The sequence below is a fragment of the Mixophyes fleayi genome, chromosome 5 (genome assembly GCF_038048845.1).
Source record: "Mixophyes fleayi isolate aMixFle1 chromosome 5, aMixFle1.hap1, whole genome shotgun sequence".
Taxonomy (NCBI): Eukaryota; Metazoa; Chordata; class Amphibia; order Anura; family Limnodynastidae; genus Mixophyes; species Mixophyes fleayi.
This window is the reverse complement of record NC_134406.1, coordinates 103983215-103995489: the sequence shown is the minus strand read 5'-3', so window position 1 is coordinate 103995489 and position 12275 is coordinate 103983215. Positions and strand designations below refer to the sequence as shown.

The 12275-nt window shown below is 38.0% G+C and overlaps 1 protein-coding gene across 5 annotated transcripts in view; it reads right to left on the bottom strand.

The window, feature by feature from the left end:
- GRB10 (growth factor receptor bound protein 10) overlaps nt 1-12275 on the bottom strand; it is a 146882-nt gene that overhangs the window by 90328 nt on the left and 44279 nt on the right. For all 5 annotated transcript variants that reach the window (XM_075212637.1, XM_075212633.1, XM_075212635.1 and 2 more), the window contains exon 2: nt 10436-10517. In XM_075212637.1, the coding sequence (XP_075068738.1) occupies nt 10436-10483 (48 nt within the window). In that variant the 5' untranslated portion in view covers nt 10484-10517. The remainder of the gene's footprint in view (nt 1-10435; nt 10518-12275) is intronic.

Below are 12275 nucleotides of genomic sequence, written 5' to 3'. Positions count from 1 at the left end.
AAGCTTTTGAGTTTTTAAACAAAATAAGATTTTCTGGGCCAATACAAAAAGTTCTTAGAACATAATCTATATGAAACTTACTGTATAAGTAGCATGAAGATTTTACCTTCTTATTTTTCATTGCTTTTTCTTTAGATTACAGCTCTAAGCACAGCAATCTCACCTTAAAAATAACTACACCTAGTTAAGAATTAGACATGTACGTATTGGTAATTTGAGGCATGCAGTGTGCAAAATTACTAATGTGTTATTCGCAGTGGCTTAAGTGTGAACAAGCCATTACACTTCATGTTACTTTAACTGGAAACCTGATTACCGCAAAGATGCAGCTGTTGAAAATTTAAAGTACGAAAAAGTGCAGTCTTGCCAAAGAGCAGTCTGCAAAAAAGTAAAAAAAATAAATAAAATCAAGCTCCTTTTAAAACCAAATTCTGTTCACTGAAAAAAACCAGGGTTAGATGCACAAGTCTCAGCAAATAATTGCTATTAAATACCTGGTCTTGAAATTACAATTTTTAATACAGTAGTACTGCAAAAGCAAGCCAAAATATCACATTAATTACTTGATACTTTCATTTGCATTAACTCATTTGCACGCAGATTCTGCAGAGAAAGCAGTTATAATTGCACTCCAGCTCTGGATGCAATTCTAAATTCCATTCTGTACCCTACACACTGGCATTCTGTTTATCATAGAAATTAACCCCTTTGCTGCTGTGCCTATTTTGGCCCTTTTGGGCTGGTCACATTCCAAAATAGTGTGTTATGCACATAAATTATACTTTTTTCAGAACTCAGAAAGTATTAGCTTACTTATGCCTCCTGTCACAGCAAAACAAGCCTACTCAGAAAAAAAAAAAGTTACACACATTACCTTTCAGTTCATTTAATTGTAGTTCCTATAAACAGCAAGGTAATAGGTTGTGTTCCTTGTTTTTTGCGTTGGTAGTCATTACAATGTAATGTACCCCACCTGTTTTGGGTCAATCCACCTTCCCCTACAGCAAAAACCAGGACTCTATATATAGTTTCCAATAAAATCTGCACTTTTGCTCTTTGCATGGTCTTGACTGAAATACATAAAATGTGCAGGAACAATACAGGTAGCCCTTCAAGGCATACCAATTTGAAAGCTAGATCGCCTAGTGCATAAATTGTGTGAACCCCTGAGATTATTGAAGCCAGAAAAGGGGGAGGGGGCACCTAATTTAACACCCCACCTGTCTAGACTTAACGTTTTCTGTAGTACAAGTTATTAGTGTGTGATCTCCAGACAATGTCTTCAGGGTACATCTTATTTGAAAGAGCGGATATAAGTCAATGTCTTTATAACATGCACTTCCAGGACATTGATATTTAGTGTATTGACACAACTCATTTATGAAGTGATTGATATTCTCCACTAACAGGCAGCACTGAGTACCAGGAGAAACAGAACACTCCAGCGTGCACAAGGCTGGCTCTTAACATTTATCACTATGTTGCAATGTTCTGTTAGTTTATTTTGGTACACTGGAATTATTGCGGTCTACTCAATAGTCTGGCTCATCTTTCTAACAGATTTACCACAGATTTGCCCACTCCAAAAATGAAAGTTTGTCTCGAGTATGACAACCTTTGTGCTCCATTCATAGTTTTAGCACACGATTTAAAAAAAAACAAAAAAAAAACCCCCAAAAAAAAAACCACACCACAACCTCAAAATATCTTGAGATCTGTAAACTAGAGGATCAATGGTTTCAGTTGCTGGCAAGACCCAATTTGCCAAAACTTGATATAAAGTAATGAAGGGTTGCTGTATTTAAATTAAACATAAAATATTGACAAAAAACAGATATGCACATTTCACAATTTCTTGTATGCAAAGATTTCAACTTGGATTCTTCACAACTTTTCCTGATTGCACAAGAACAGAACCATGCTGTAAATCCTACCATTTTCTGAGAAATCAAAAATAAGCAGAACTTCCATTAACAAAACTGCACCTCTGCCAAACAAAAGGACCACAAGGCAGGACAAAGTTGCATGACTGCAATGTAAAGCAACTCATGATTTTAAAAAGATAGCCTAGCTAGAACTGAATTTCTTGTGCCTGAAAAGTCCTTAAAAAAAATAAATTACATACACACACACACACACACACACACACACATATACATATCTCTATAATATAAATGTCTAGTGGCGTGTGTTAGTCTGTCTGTGGAAAAAAACAAACAAAGCTGCAGCGCCACCTGCTGGGCAGAGTTATACACTGACCTATATATTTCTTGAAGGAGAAGTGATAGTTGGGAGTGGTTGGTGGTTGCCGGGGGTGACAGTGGGGAGTTTTTAACACCTTAAGTAGCTTGATTTGACTAGAATGCATGAGTATCATGCACGGGTTAACTGACCTACTAAATTCTTAGTGTGTGTGGAAAAAAAAAATCAAAAAGGGCTGAAATTTGGTATACTGACATTATTGACAAGTTGAGGGGTCAAACTCATTTTCATGAGGTAATTTTACCTCATGGACACACGTGTACAGTGGCGGATCCAGGGGGTGTGATCGGGGCAATTGCCCCCCCTAGCAGGGGTTTGCTGCCAACGGCTGCACAGTATGTGCAGGTCCGTTTGGCATTGAGTGTGCTGCCCGGCTGCTCTGATTGTGTTTTAAACACAATCAGAGCAGCCGGGCAGCACACTGTCCCTGCCTGTCACTGCCGAGCGGACCTGCACATACTGTGCAGCCCCACAAGTCGAAAAGGGGATGGGGCCTAAATCGCCCCGCCCTAACATCCCCCCGGGGAACAAACATTTTCTAGATCCGCCCCTGCATGTGTAGTGGCGTGTGTTAGTTTTTCCCACAGACACACACACTCTATTTTCTCAGAAAGGGCTCATCCGAATGATCTGAAATTTGGTATACTGACATTATTTGACCAAAAAATGCACGAGTATCATGCACGGGTTAAAATTATATATATATATATAATCTCATTACATTACATATATAGCTTTACCCTTTATTTCAATGGTAAAACACTAAGGGTTATACTTACTAAACTGTGGGTTCGAAAAAGTGGAGATGTTGCCTATAGCAACCAGATTCTAGCTGTCATTTTATAGAATGTACTAAACTAGAATCTGATTGGTTGCTAAAGGCAACATCTCCACTTTTTCAAACTCGCAGTTTAGTAAATATACATGTTTTACCAAATGTCCCCAAATTGTCTTTTTCCGCCATGCTAAGAGTAAAGAAGTTCTAGTCCAGTTTGTGTGCGATTTCCCAGCTAACAAAGTGTTTAGTCAGTCATTTATATAGCCCCTACATATGCAGTTATTTACAGAAAATCCTTCACATCAGTCCCTGCCACAGTGAGATTTACAATATACTCTACCATACACAAACACCAGTATTAATTTCATCAGTAGCTAATAAACCTACTAGAATGTCTTTGGAGCACAGGAGGCTATGCAAGACAGCAATGCAAACCACTGCCACTGTGTGCCCTTGAGAAATAGGGCAAGAAATAAAAAGGCTAAATAGAGTTGCCCTTTCCATTTTCTATGCACCATTTACACTTTTTATATTGAAGTGTTATACGGATTTGTAAAGTTGACACAGACAATTGTTTGTCTGCTTAAGAAATGCTTCTAATAAGGATTGTTTGGTAAAGCCAAGTATTGAACCATCCTACTGTAATTGTATTACTTTAAGTGAACGCAACTAAAGATTAGCAGTCTGCTCCTCTGACATTGGAATGACATCTAGTACCACACTGAGAATTTCTTTACAGATGCAATGTTTAAGAAAAAAACAAAAAAAAAACCCAAAACACAATAGCCAGAAAATGCAATTTCTTAAGTCCAGTTTAGTTTGTCTATTTGCAAGCCAGGAAACAAGGCATTGCAAGTTTAAGCTTACCTAGCTCTTTTAGATTGTGCCCAGACCAGAAACGTAAAGTCCTAAAGTCTCTAAGGAGTTTGAGGATTAGGAATTTCATTTGGTAGACCCAGTGTCAAGTTTAGAAACAAAAAACCACGATATTAAGCCATCCAATTTGACCCAAGAGATGAAACAGTAGATTCCTTCTTTACTAGTGCACTACAAAATACTGTTTTGCAAGAAACCGTATTTTCTTACAATGATTAAAGGTTTCCCAAAGGTTCTAGCTTCTGCCAATTCTAGTTACAGTCAGTACAATCCACAGTTTCACTACCCTAAAAGATCTTTACTGCTGTTAAATATTTGTTTGCCCATATTATAGCAAGACAGATTTTGTTTGGATCACATGTGTACAAGTAGTTATTAATGGTTTCTTAATAGATTAAATAAATAAGTCTAGTAGAGTATCTATTTCCTCATAAATGAGCTCTTTCAGGCTCCTTGGCAAATTGTTCTCTGCACTTCATTTCAGTGACTAAACGATGCTCAAAATTGGTATTCATATACAAAATATCACTAAATACTTTATAAAATGGACACTATACTGTTCTATTACATGCTGCTTACTACAAGATAATATCCGATCCGGTAACATTGGAGTCTATTCTTTGCATTAATTTCAGTGGGCTAGACAGCTTTTTGCTCTGCCAACTTTATTTACAATTTTGTTAGGGGTGGTCTTGCAGATATGGAGTTCAACTGCCACAATATTCAGATATATCAGGATCTATTGTGGCAAGATTCCGTTGGGGGTTTCTGCTGAGTGTCCAAGTGAACTACGATGGCAAAACTCCCCATACTTAAATCTCATGATTAGCTGGAGGCATTCTTTGAAGCCATCAACCTCCCCAAAGTACAGCTGCCAGACTGTCTCAACTTCTGAGTTACAGGTGTCTGTCCTGCCTTTCAGCTGAGAATAGAGCACAGCACTCAAATATACAGATGAAGGCACTGCTCTACAGCTACTTTGGATGAGAAGAGTGACCTGGGTTTCCTCTACTTCAAGTTTCTTCTAGTTATCTTTACATATTTCAGTCTTTTGGCCTTTTTCAGTTAACTTGTCCAAGTCTGGACAATTATGCACATGACAGTTATTCTTACTGGTTGTTGACAACTGTTTCATGTTCCATTTTTCTATTCATGACATATGCTGGTATTAGGCCCAGGTCCCTTGCTTTGTGACAGGTCTCACATCTTATTAACATAGCTAGCTTGCCCCATTTGTTGATTTGGGAGTCTGGCCCATTGCACAGCTCAGTTTATATCATAAGAAATAAAGCAAAATCATGTAAATTTACAGCAATATATATACACATACATACACATACACCATTTTCAATGTCCATGTTAATTTTCTCACATTTCTCTCCACCCTCTCCTTTCCCTTCCCTGTCGGTGTCTCCCCTTTTCATAGAACCAAGAGACCCCAGAAAGGAGCAAAGGCTTTCACAATAGATTCAGGACCAAGCAGCATCTGCAAAGTTTGTCCCCAAGCAGATAAAATGGATGAGTTGAAGTTTATTAACTGCTATTTCTCTACCTGCTTTTTCAATAACTATAAAACTGGTAAAGCCAGGGGGTAGAAATCCTCCCTCCCCCAAAAACTTGGTCTCAGAGTTCCTAGTGTATTATGTTAGGGTCCTCTTAGTGAACACCCAAAAATTCTGACCAACTATTTAAGCTAGTTAACTTCTATGCTCCGATGGTACCAACCAGCGTTCTTGACAAAGGCACTGGAACAAATCAAATAGACGCTCGAGAGCAGTGATGATCCTAAGGGAAGAGGAGCAGCAACCTTAATTGGGCTTTCACCTCCCAGATTGATACCTCAGACACCCTGGAAGAACCAACTGAAAGACTCTTGTAGAATGGACATGAGCTCTATGGCGACCAGTTGGCTGATGCCTAGAGGATACAACACCTGCACAGATTACACATTTTACTCCCATTCTCTAGTTATTCATGGATCGATTAAATATCAACCATAGACATCTGTACCTAGTGGTAGAATCATTGTTTTGCCAGACCACCTACTCAGATCATACACCCATCTACATAATAGATTTCGTCAACACCCCCCTGCAGAACTGCTCTTGTAGGATTCTTATTGTAAGTAGCATTTGGGGTTAGTTCTTTACAAGCCCTCTGAATGACAATGGGGAAACAGCAAAGTTAAATTTTTGGGAGGCACAGCTAGAGACATTGTGTTGTCCATATCTGCTCCTGAACACAATAATGGGTCCCCATGCCGCCTGCCCATTCAAATGACAAACCTCCCACATCAGATATCTTGAGATCTCAATTGCCAGGGACAATGCTCATTTATTCCAGCTAAATTACTCCCCACTTCTGGCTAGAATTTAGAGAACTGGGGATGTGATTTTCTCAGAAATAATACTGGTTTGGCAGAATTTATGTCATAAAGGAAAACACTCCCCAAAGTCCTTTACATTCTACAAACCGTGCCAAATAGAATCTCTCTGCAGTTCTTTAACAGCCTACAGAGATCTACTTTGCACCTAAGCAAGATAATTTTCAACTGTGGTCTATGCTCACAAGTTACCACCACAGTGTCCTTTACTAGCATTCTAGCATGGAAGCGATGGGCTAAGGTGGAAAACTCCATGCCTCCCAGACCTCCACACATTATATCTGGCATCTACAACATTCTCTTACAAGGGCTTTAAGCCCAAAGCCTTCTTTATTGGTAGTCCAGTTACTCTGGCCTAAAATCCTCCAGGCCACCCATGGGTGATCCTTAAGCGCATCAGATGTAAAGACTCAATGCAAGCCATTAACTAGATTGAATATGTGCCCCTCCCCACTATACAAATTCCAACCACAAGTTTCAGCGACCTGCTGGATATGTAAACATATGCTGGTTGACATATGATGGGAACATACACATTTCAGTCTGGAGGAAAGCAATTGGATTTTCAGAAATGATAGCTGGCCACAGGATTTCCAGATACTAGAAGGTGTCATTCCAGTGCACTGCTTCTTGACGTCACCCCCTCCAATAAGGGAATGGTTCCTCTGGGTCGACTTTTATTCTGTCAGCCACAAATAAATATTTGGTTTTCATGTCCACGGGATTTAGTTGGTTGGAGTTCAAGGAATCAAATTACTACATGGTTGCCTTCTCCCCAACAAGTCCCAGCTAGAACAACTCACAACCAATAACTCCCATCCCACAGTTCCCTAGGGATTTCCTTTCTCTGGCACATTTGTCCTGGATTTTGCTCAATCTCTTTATCTCCTTGGCCCTCAAGATCCTGGGCTTTCTGTTTTGTATATAGAGGAGGTGAAGGGTGGTGCACAGAGGTGTTTTGGTTCTGATTAGGTTTTGCAATGTGGGTCATTGCCTGTTGATCTTTTATATTTTTTGAATAATCAATTTCTATGTTGCACAGTTTTACTCGTTATCCAGAGCATTTCATAAAAAAGGAATTCCCACTGAACAGATCACTGATATTGTGATTCATTTATAGCATGTGTACAATTTACTTGTTCAATATAGCAGCTGCAAATACACAGTATACCAGCAATGAAGTGCATATTAGACACTGATCACAACTGCAGCTATAAATATGCAGCATTTGATAAGCTGCCATATACATTCAGTGCATTGCTTGCTGATCTCCTGTTTAAAAATTTACGGTCTAAAATTTGATATGGGGAACACACCCCATTCACAAGATCACACTAAGCCAGACGACAGACAGCAAACCCTGCGCCAGCGATGCTTTGTCGAGGCAATAAATTAATATTCCTAGCAGGATGCAGTGAAGACAAATAAAAACAAAAATAAATAAATCATATTTACAATTGAGGGATACACAAAATATAGTGGTTGAAAATTGAGGCAAGGGTTGCACTTGAGTTTTTTTTTTTTAAACAAATCTACAACCAAAGTAAGTTACATTCCCTGACCACACACTTTCATGGTTGCTAAACATTCTATATCACTTGGTGTGGCAACAGGGTTTATGAACCACAAGAAAAGACAACACATTTTGGATTCACACATTACAAGCAAGCAGTCCTAAAGTGTCTGAACCTGGATTATGATGTATGCTTGTTTAGTCTAATGACTTGGATATTAAAGGTTTAGATATTGCACAAAACACATTGCAATATACATTTAATGTTTACAATACTTCATCTTGTATAGCAATTAACCTACAAAATATGTATTTTATGTTGGCAAGACCTCATCTTGAACAGAGTACAGTTCTGGGCACCACTCAAATTTGAAACTAGAAAGGATTCAGAAAAGGGTGACAAAGTTGATAGAGTATGGAGTCATTGAGTTATGGAAAATAGCTAATTTAGTTTAGTATGTACAAATACATTAAGGGTCAATTGAGAGCTTTCATGGGAACTTTTTAGGTCAACGTCTACACAGGACATGTATTCACCCCCTAAGGTTAGAAGAGCAATTTTTACAACCAGCAAAGAAAGGGGTTCTTTACAGTAAGGACAGTCAACATATGGAATTGACTGCCAGGGAAGGTTGTGATGGCAGATTCCATTGATATGTTCAAGAAAGGGTTAGACAAATCTTTAGCAGAAAGGGGTAACCAGGGTTAAGACAATTAAAATGAAGGATAGTAGTGGAACCAGGGAGAAATTGGACTGCATAATATTGGGTCAGGAGGGATTTTTCTTAATTGATCCAAATGAAGCAACCACCAATATGTTTCAATTTCAAATATAAAATAAAGGTTTGCAGGAGATCCTGAATAAGTTGAATTTCATGCACTGGTGTCTTTTCAACCTCATCAGCTATGTTACTATATGACTGCATGTAAAGTGTACCCATCTGTATTTAAATAGCCCAACTGCTTGCGTACGTTTATACTGCTGTTCAGCAACAGGCCAAGGGCTTCTGAAACATTGCACCTCATCTTTCGTTAGAGGTTTGTTTATATTTTTAGCACCACTATTTCATTTAATTGTATTTGTTACATTAGATACATGCAGTGACGCCTAGCATGGCACTTTAACGGTGTACCAACACATTACACTGCAAATGGCCACACAGCAATACTCTGTAGACTGTGGTTTATATAGGGTTATGTTCCAGAGTACAGAGTGCAAAAGCATTTTCTCCTCACACGTCATAAGCAGCATTGCAACATCAGTCTGAAATTAACTTACTTCCTCTAATGCAAGAGCAGTCACTAAAATTGCAAAGGCCAGGTCAATACATTTCTGAAGCCCTAGTTTTACGGTTCGAATATTGTGCCAGACATCAAATACTGCACACGGTACATATATGTTGGTGCGCTAGCAATGTACTATCCCAAGCCCTATTATAGACATTATAAATGGTGAGTATAGTACAGTATGAGGCTCTAATATGGAATTAGAGGGGAGTATTCAATTGTCAGCAAGTTTGCTTTTTTACAGCGTTAAAATAACAACGCTGTTTTTCTCATCATTCGAGCGGGTTAACCGCAATTAAATTCCAAATTTAATGCTACTTTTTCATGAAACTGTCCTCTCGCGCTCCAGTAGAAGGTCTATTGAAAGTATAGGGTGTGCGAGAGTCATCCGCATTAAAAGCTATTCACTTGTTTAATGCGGTGGGTTAAACAGGAAAATATGCTGTTTTATCTTGCACCTCTATGCGGTGTGAAAAATCAAAAACCTCTGAAAAGTTAAACTTCTGTTTATCACTAATGCCTAACTTGTGTAAGTTGATTTTCTTGTGAAAAATATAATAAAAATCACTAATTATATTTATGTATTTTTTTGGTACAAATATGAATGTAGTAATGTGTTTTGACATAGTATAGATGATTGTATATAAAAAAATAGTTCAATTAAAAAAATATGCTAAAGTACTGTAATGTAATCATCAATATGTAATGCAATCTTATGTATGCAAAACTTTTTTTGTGTTATATATGACCGCGTTAAAACTCCTTCACTCCCCTAAAATCCTGCAAACACAATTTTTAATGCACGGGGGCAGCGTTCCCTCAACTGAATTGCACGAGTTTTCCCGCTGCGCTAACTCAAAACTGTTGTTATTGCCATCAAAAGCCCACAGGATTTTTTTTCTACGCTGCCGGGGAAAAAAAAAAAAAAAAAAAAAAGAGCCACCCTTGCTGACAACTGAATACCCCCCATAGTGTGTACAATGTTACACAAGCATTTATAGCAAGTACTTTTTAATTTGAGCAAGAAAAGAAAAAAAGACAGCATGGGACATTCAATTAGGATTTGTGCCTGTGATTATGCACAGCTACAAGGGTCCTGGTACTGCAACATCGCAATGTTGCAGTACTGTAATGACACTTTACACGAGCAGCCAGCACGTTATCACGGGTGCGAATCCTAATTGAATATGCCACCATGAGCTTAAAATGTATCCTTGCCATAGCATTTTAAAATAAAAGTATCTTATTAAATAGTTAAAGTAAGACTGCTCCTATTTCTGATGTCCAAGTAGGATAAAGAATCTATTTCCAGCAATACTATTGTTTAAAAACGTACCTGGTAATAGGGATGTAAAAAAGCATCTGGGCATCCAGATAAAGCCATCTGTTCGTTATAGTTTCACAACCTTTGCAGACACCTGTAAAGAGCATAGGAGCATTTTAATGGAGACCCTCTTTTGGTTGACAATTCTATTTATAATAAAAAAAAATCCTGAGTGAGTAACCTTGATAGAGAGATCAGTATGTATGAGGGTGGTGAACCACATACTACAACAGAACAGTGACTGGTGTTGATGTACTTTATTCTACATTTAAAAACTGTTCTCCAGCCAATTCTTGAAAACTCAGATTTGTTTCTTAGAAATGTTCGAGACCCAAGCCAAGAATACAAGTTTGGAAAGCAGAACACTTAGTCAAAATATCTCAAAGACATCTGAAGCAAAGTTAATCTTTAAACATGAAAAAGGAAACCTTATAGCAACAGTTTATGATTATATAGATTTGAATAACGGACTCATTAGCAGCTCTCCTGTAAATATCAAACGTCTGGAAAGTTATTGAAGGTCAAGCACTGTAAATGTTGAGACACATGCACATAAACAGGGAAAACTCACATGCATTCCACATCATACACCAGTGGCTACATGTTTTATCAACATGATCATAAAAACCTCACCTCTTGTCTTCCAAAGACACCAGGGGATTGGGAGAACATATGTTAGGGCCTCACTTATCCAGACACCATTACTGGCATGTCTAATGGTGGCCTGTGGCAATCCAACCCCCTATTAAAAACTGCTCTGAATATCATCCAATCATATTGAGTTACACTACCGCATTTGTAGAAGTGTGGTTTAATTAGGCTTAGGCTATTATAAGTAAAATCAAAATCATTGTTTAAACAGACAAAACCAGGAACTGTTCTATGCTGTGAGAACACTACATTCACAAGAGATTATAGTTATGCAATATACTTTTTATAAACATGGTTTGGGGCATACTAGAAGAGATTAGCAAGATAAGGACATGTAGGGGGCATTTTTTGGTTGAGAGATGTGTCTCATTCCCTCCCTATTTAAAAGGGAGAAACCTCAGACATTTGCTAAATTTACTACATTGAAGTGTACGAGACCCAGTTAGGAGGCTAGGCTCCTTTCCCATTTGTTTTTGTAGTTTATTGTTACTGGCTATAACACAGTCTTAAGTATATGGGGCATAACCGATTTGGTATATTCCTTCTCATCTCGCATTCCTTCTATTAACAGAAGGAAATAATTAAGCATCTTCCAATTTCAGCAACCTTGCTAAACTTGAATAGACACACCATAGACAACATTTTATCATTATGCATTTACATGTTATCACCAGCAATTCTCAACTTCAAATATAAGAGCACAAGCTACATATTTCATAAGGTGTATCTGTACAATTAATCCTGAAGCAAATCCAATACTTTAGTAATTTTGAACTGACAACACAAACCATCTGGGATTTTGTTAGCCATTGCCTTGTCATTGTTTGGTCATTGATTCAGCTGCAATAAAAATGGTGACCGAATACAGCAGTTCTCAAAAGTGTTTTCTTTACAGTGAAGTAGATTTTCCTGCAGCCCCTTGATAATTGGGCAAATTATATATGAGTGGCTCAAAAGAATGGTCCTTGCAGAAGCAATTTGCTACATGTAGCCTGGAATAGATAGTGTACAATGCAGAATTCTAGCTACCCAAGATCAGGGCACAATCTGGAAACTTTGCCAATGAATAGCTTTATAAATCCCTTAAAGCAGATTATATTATCTTATTACAGGTTGTTAAATATTTTAGTCTTCGGCCAATATTCATCTATTAACCCTTGTTGCTAACTTTATGTATCATTTGTTGCACACTGTTCACTGC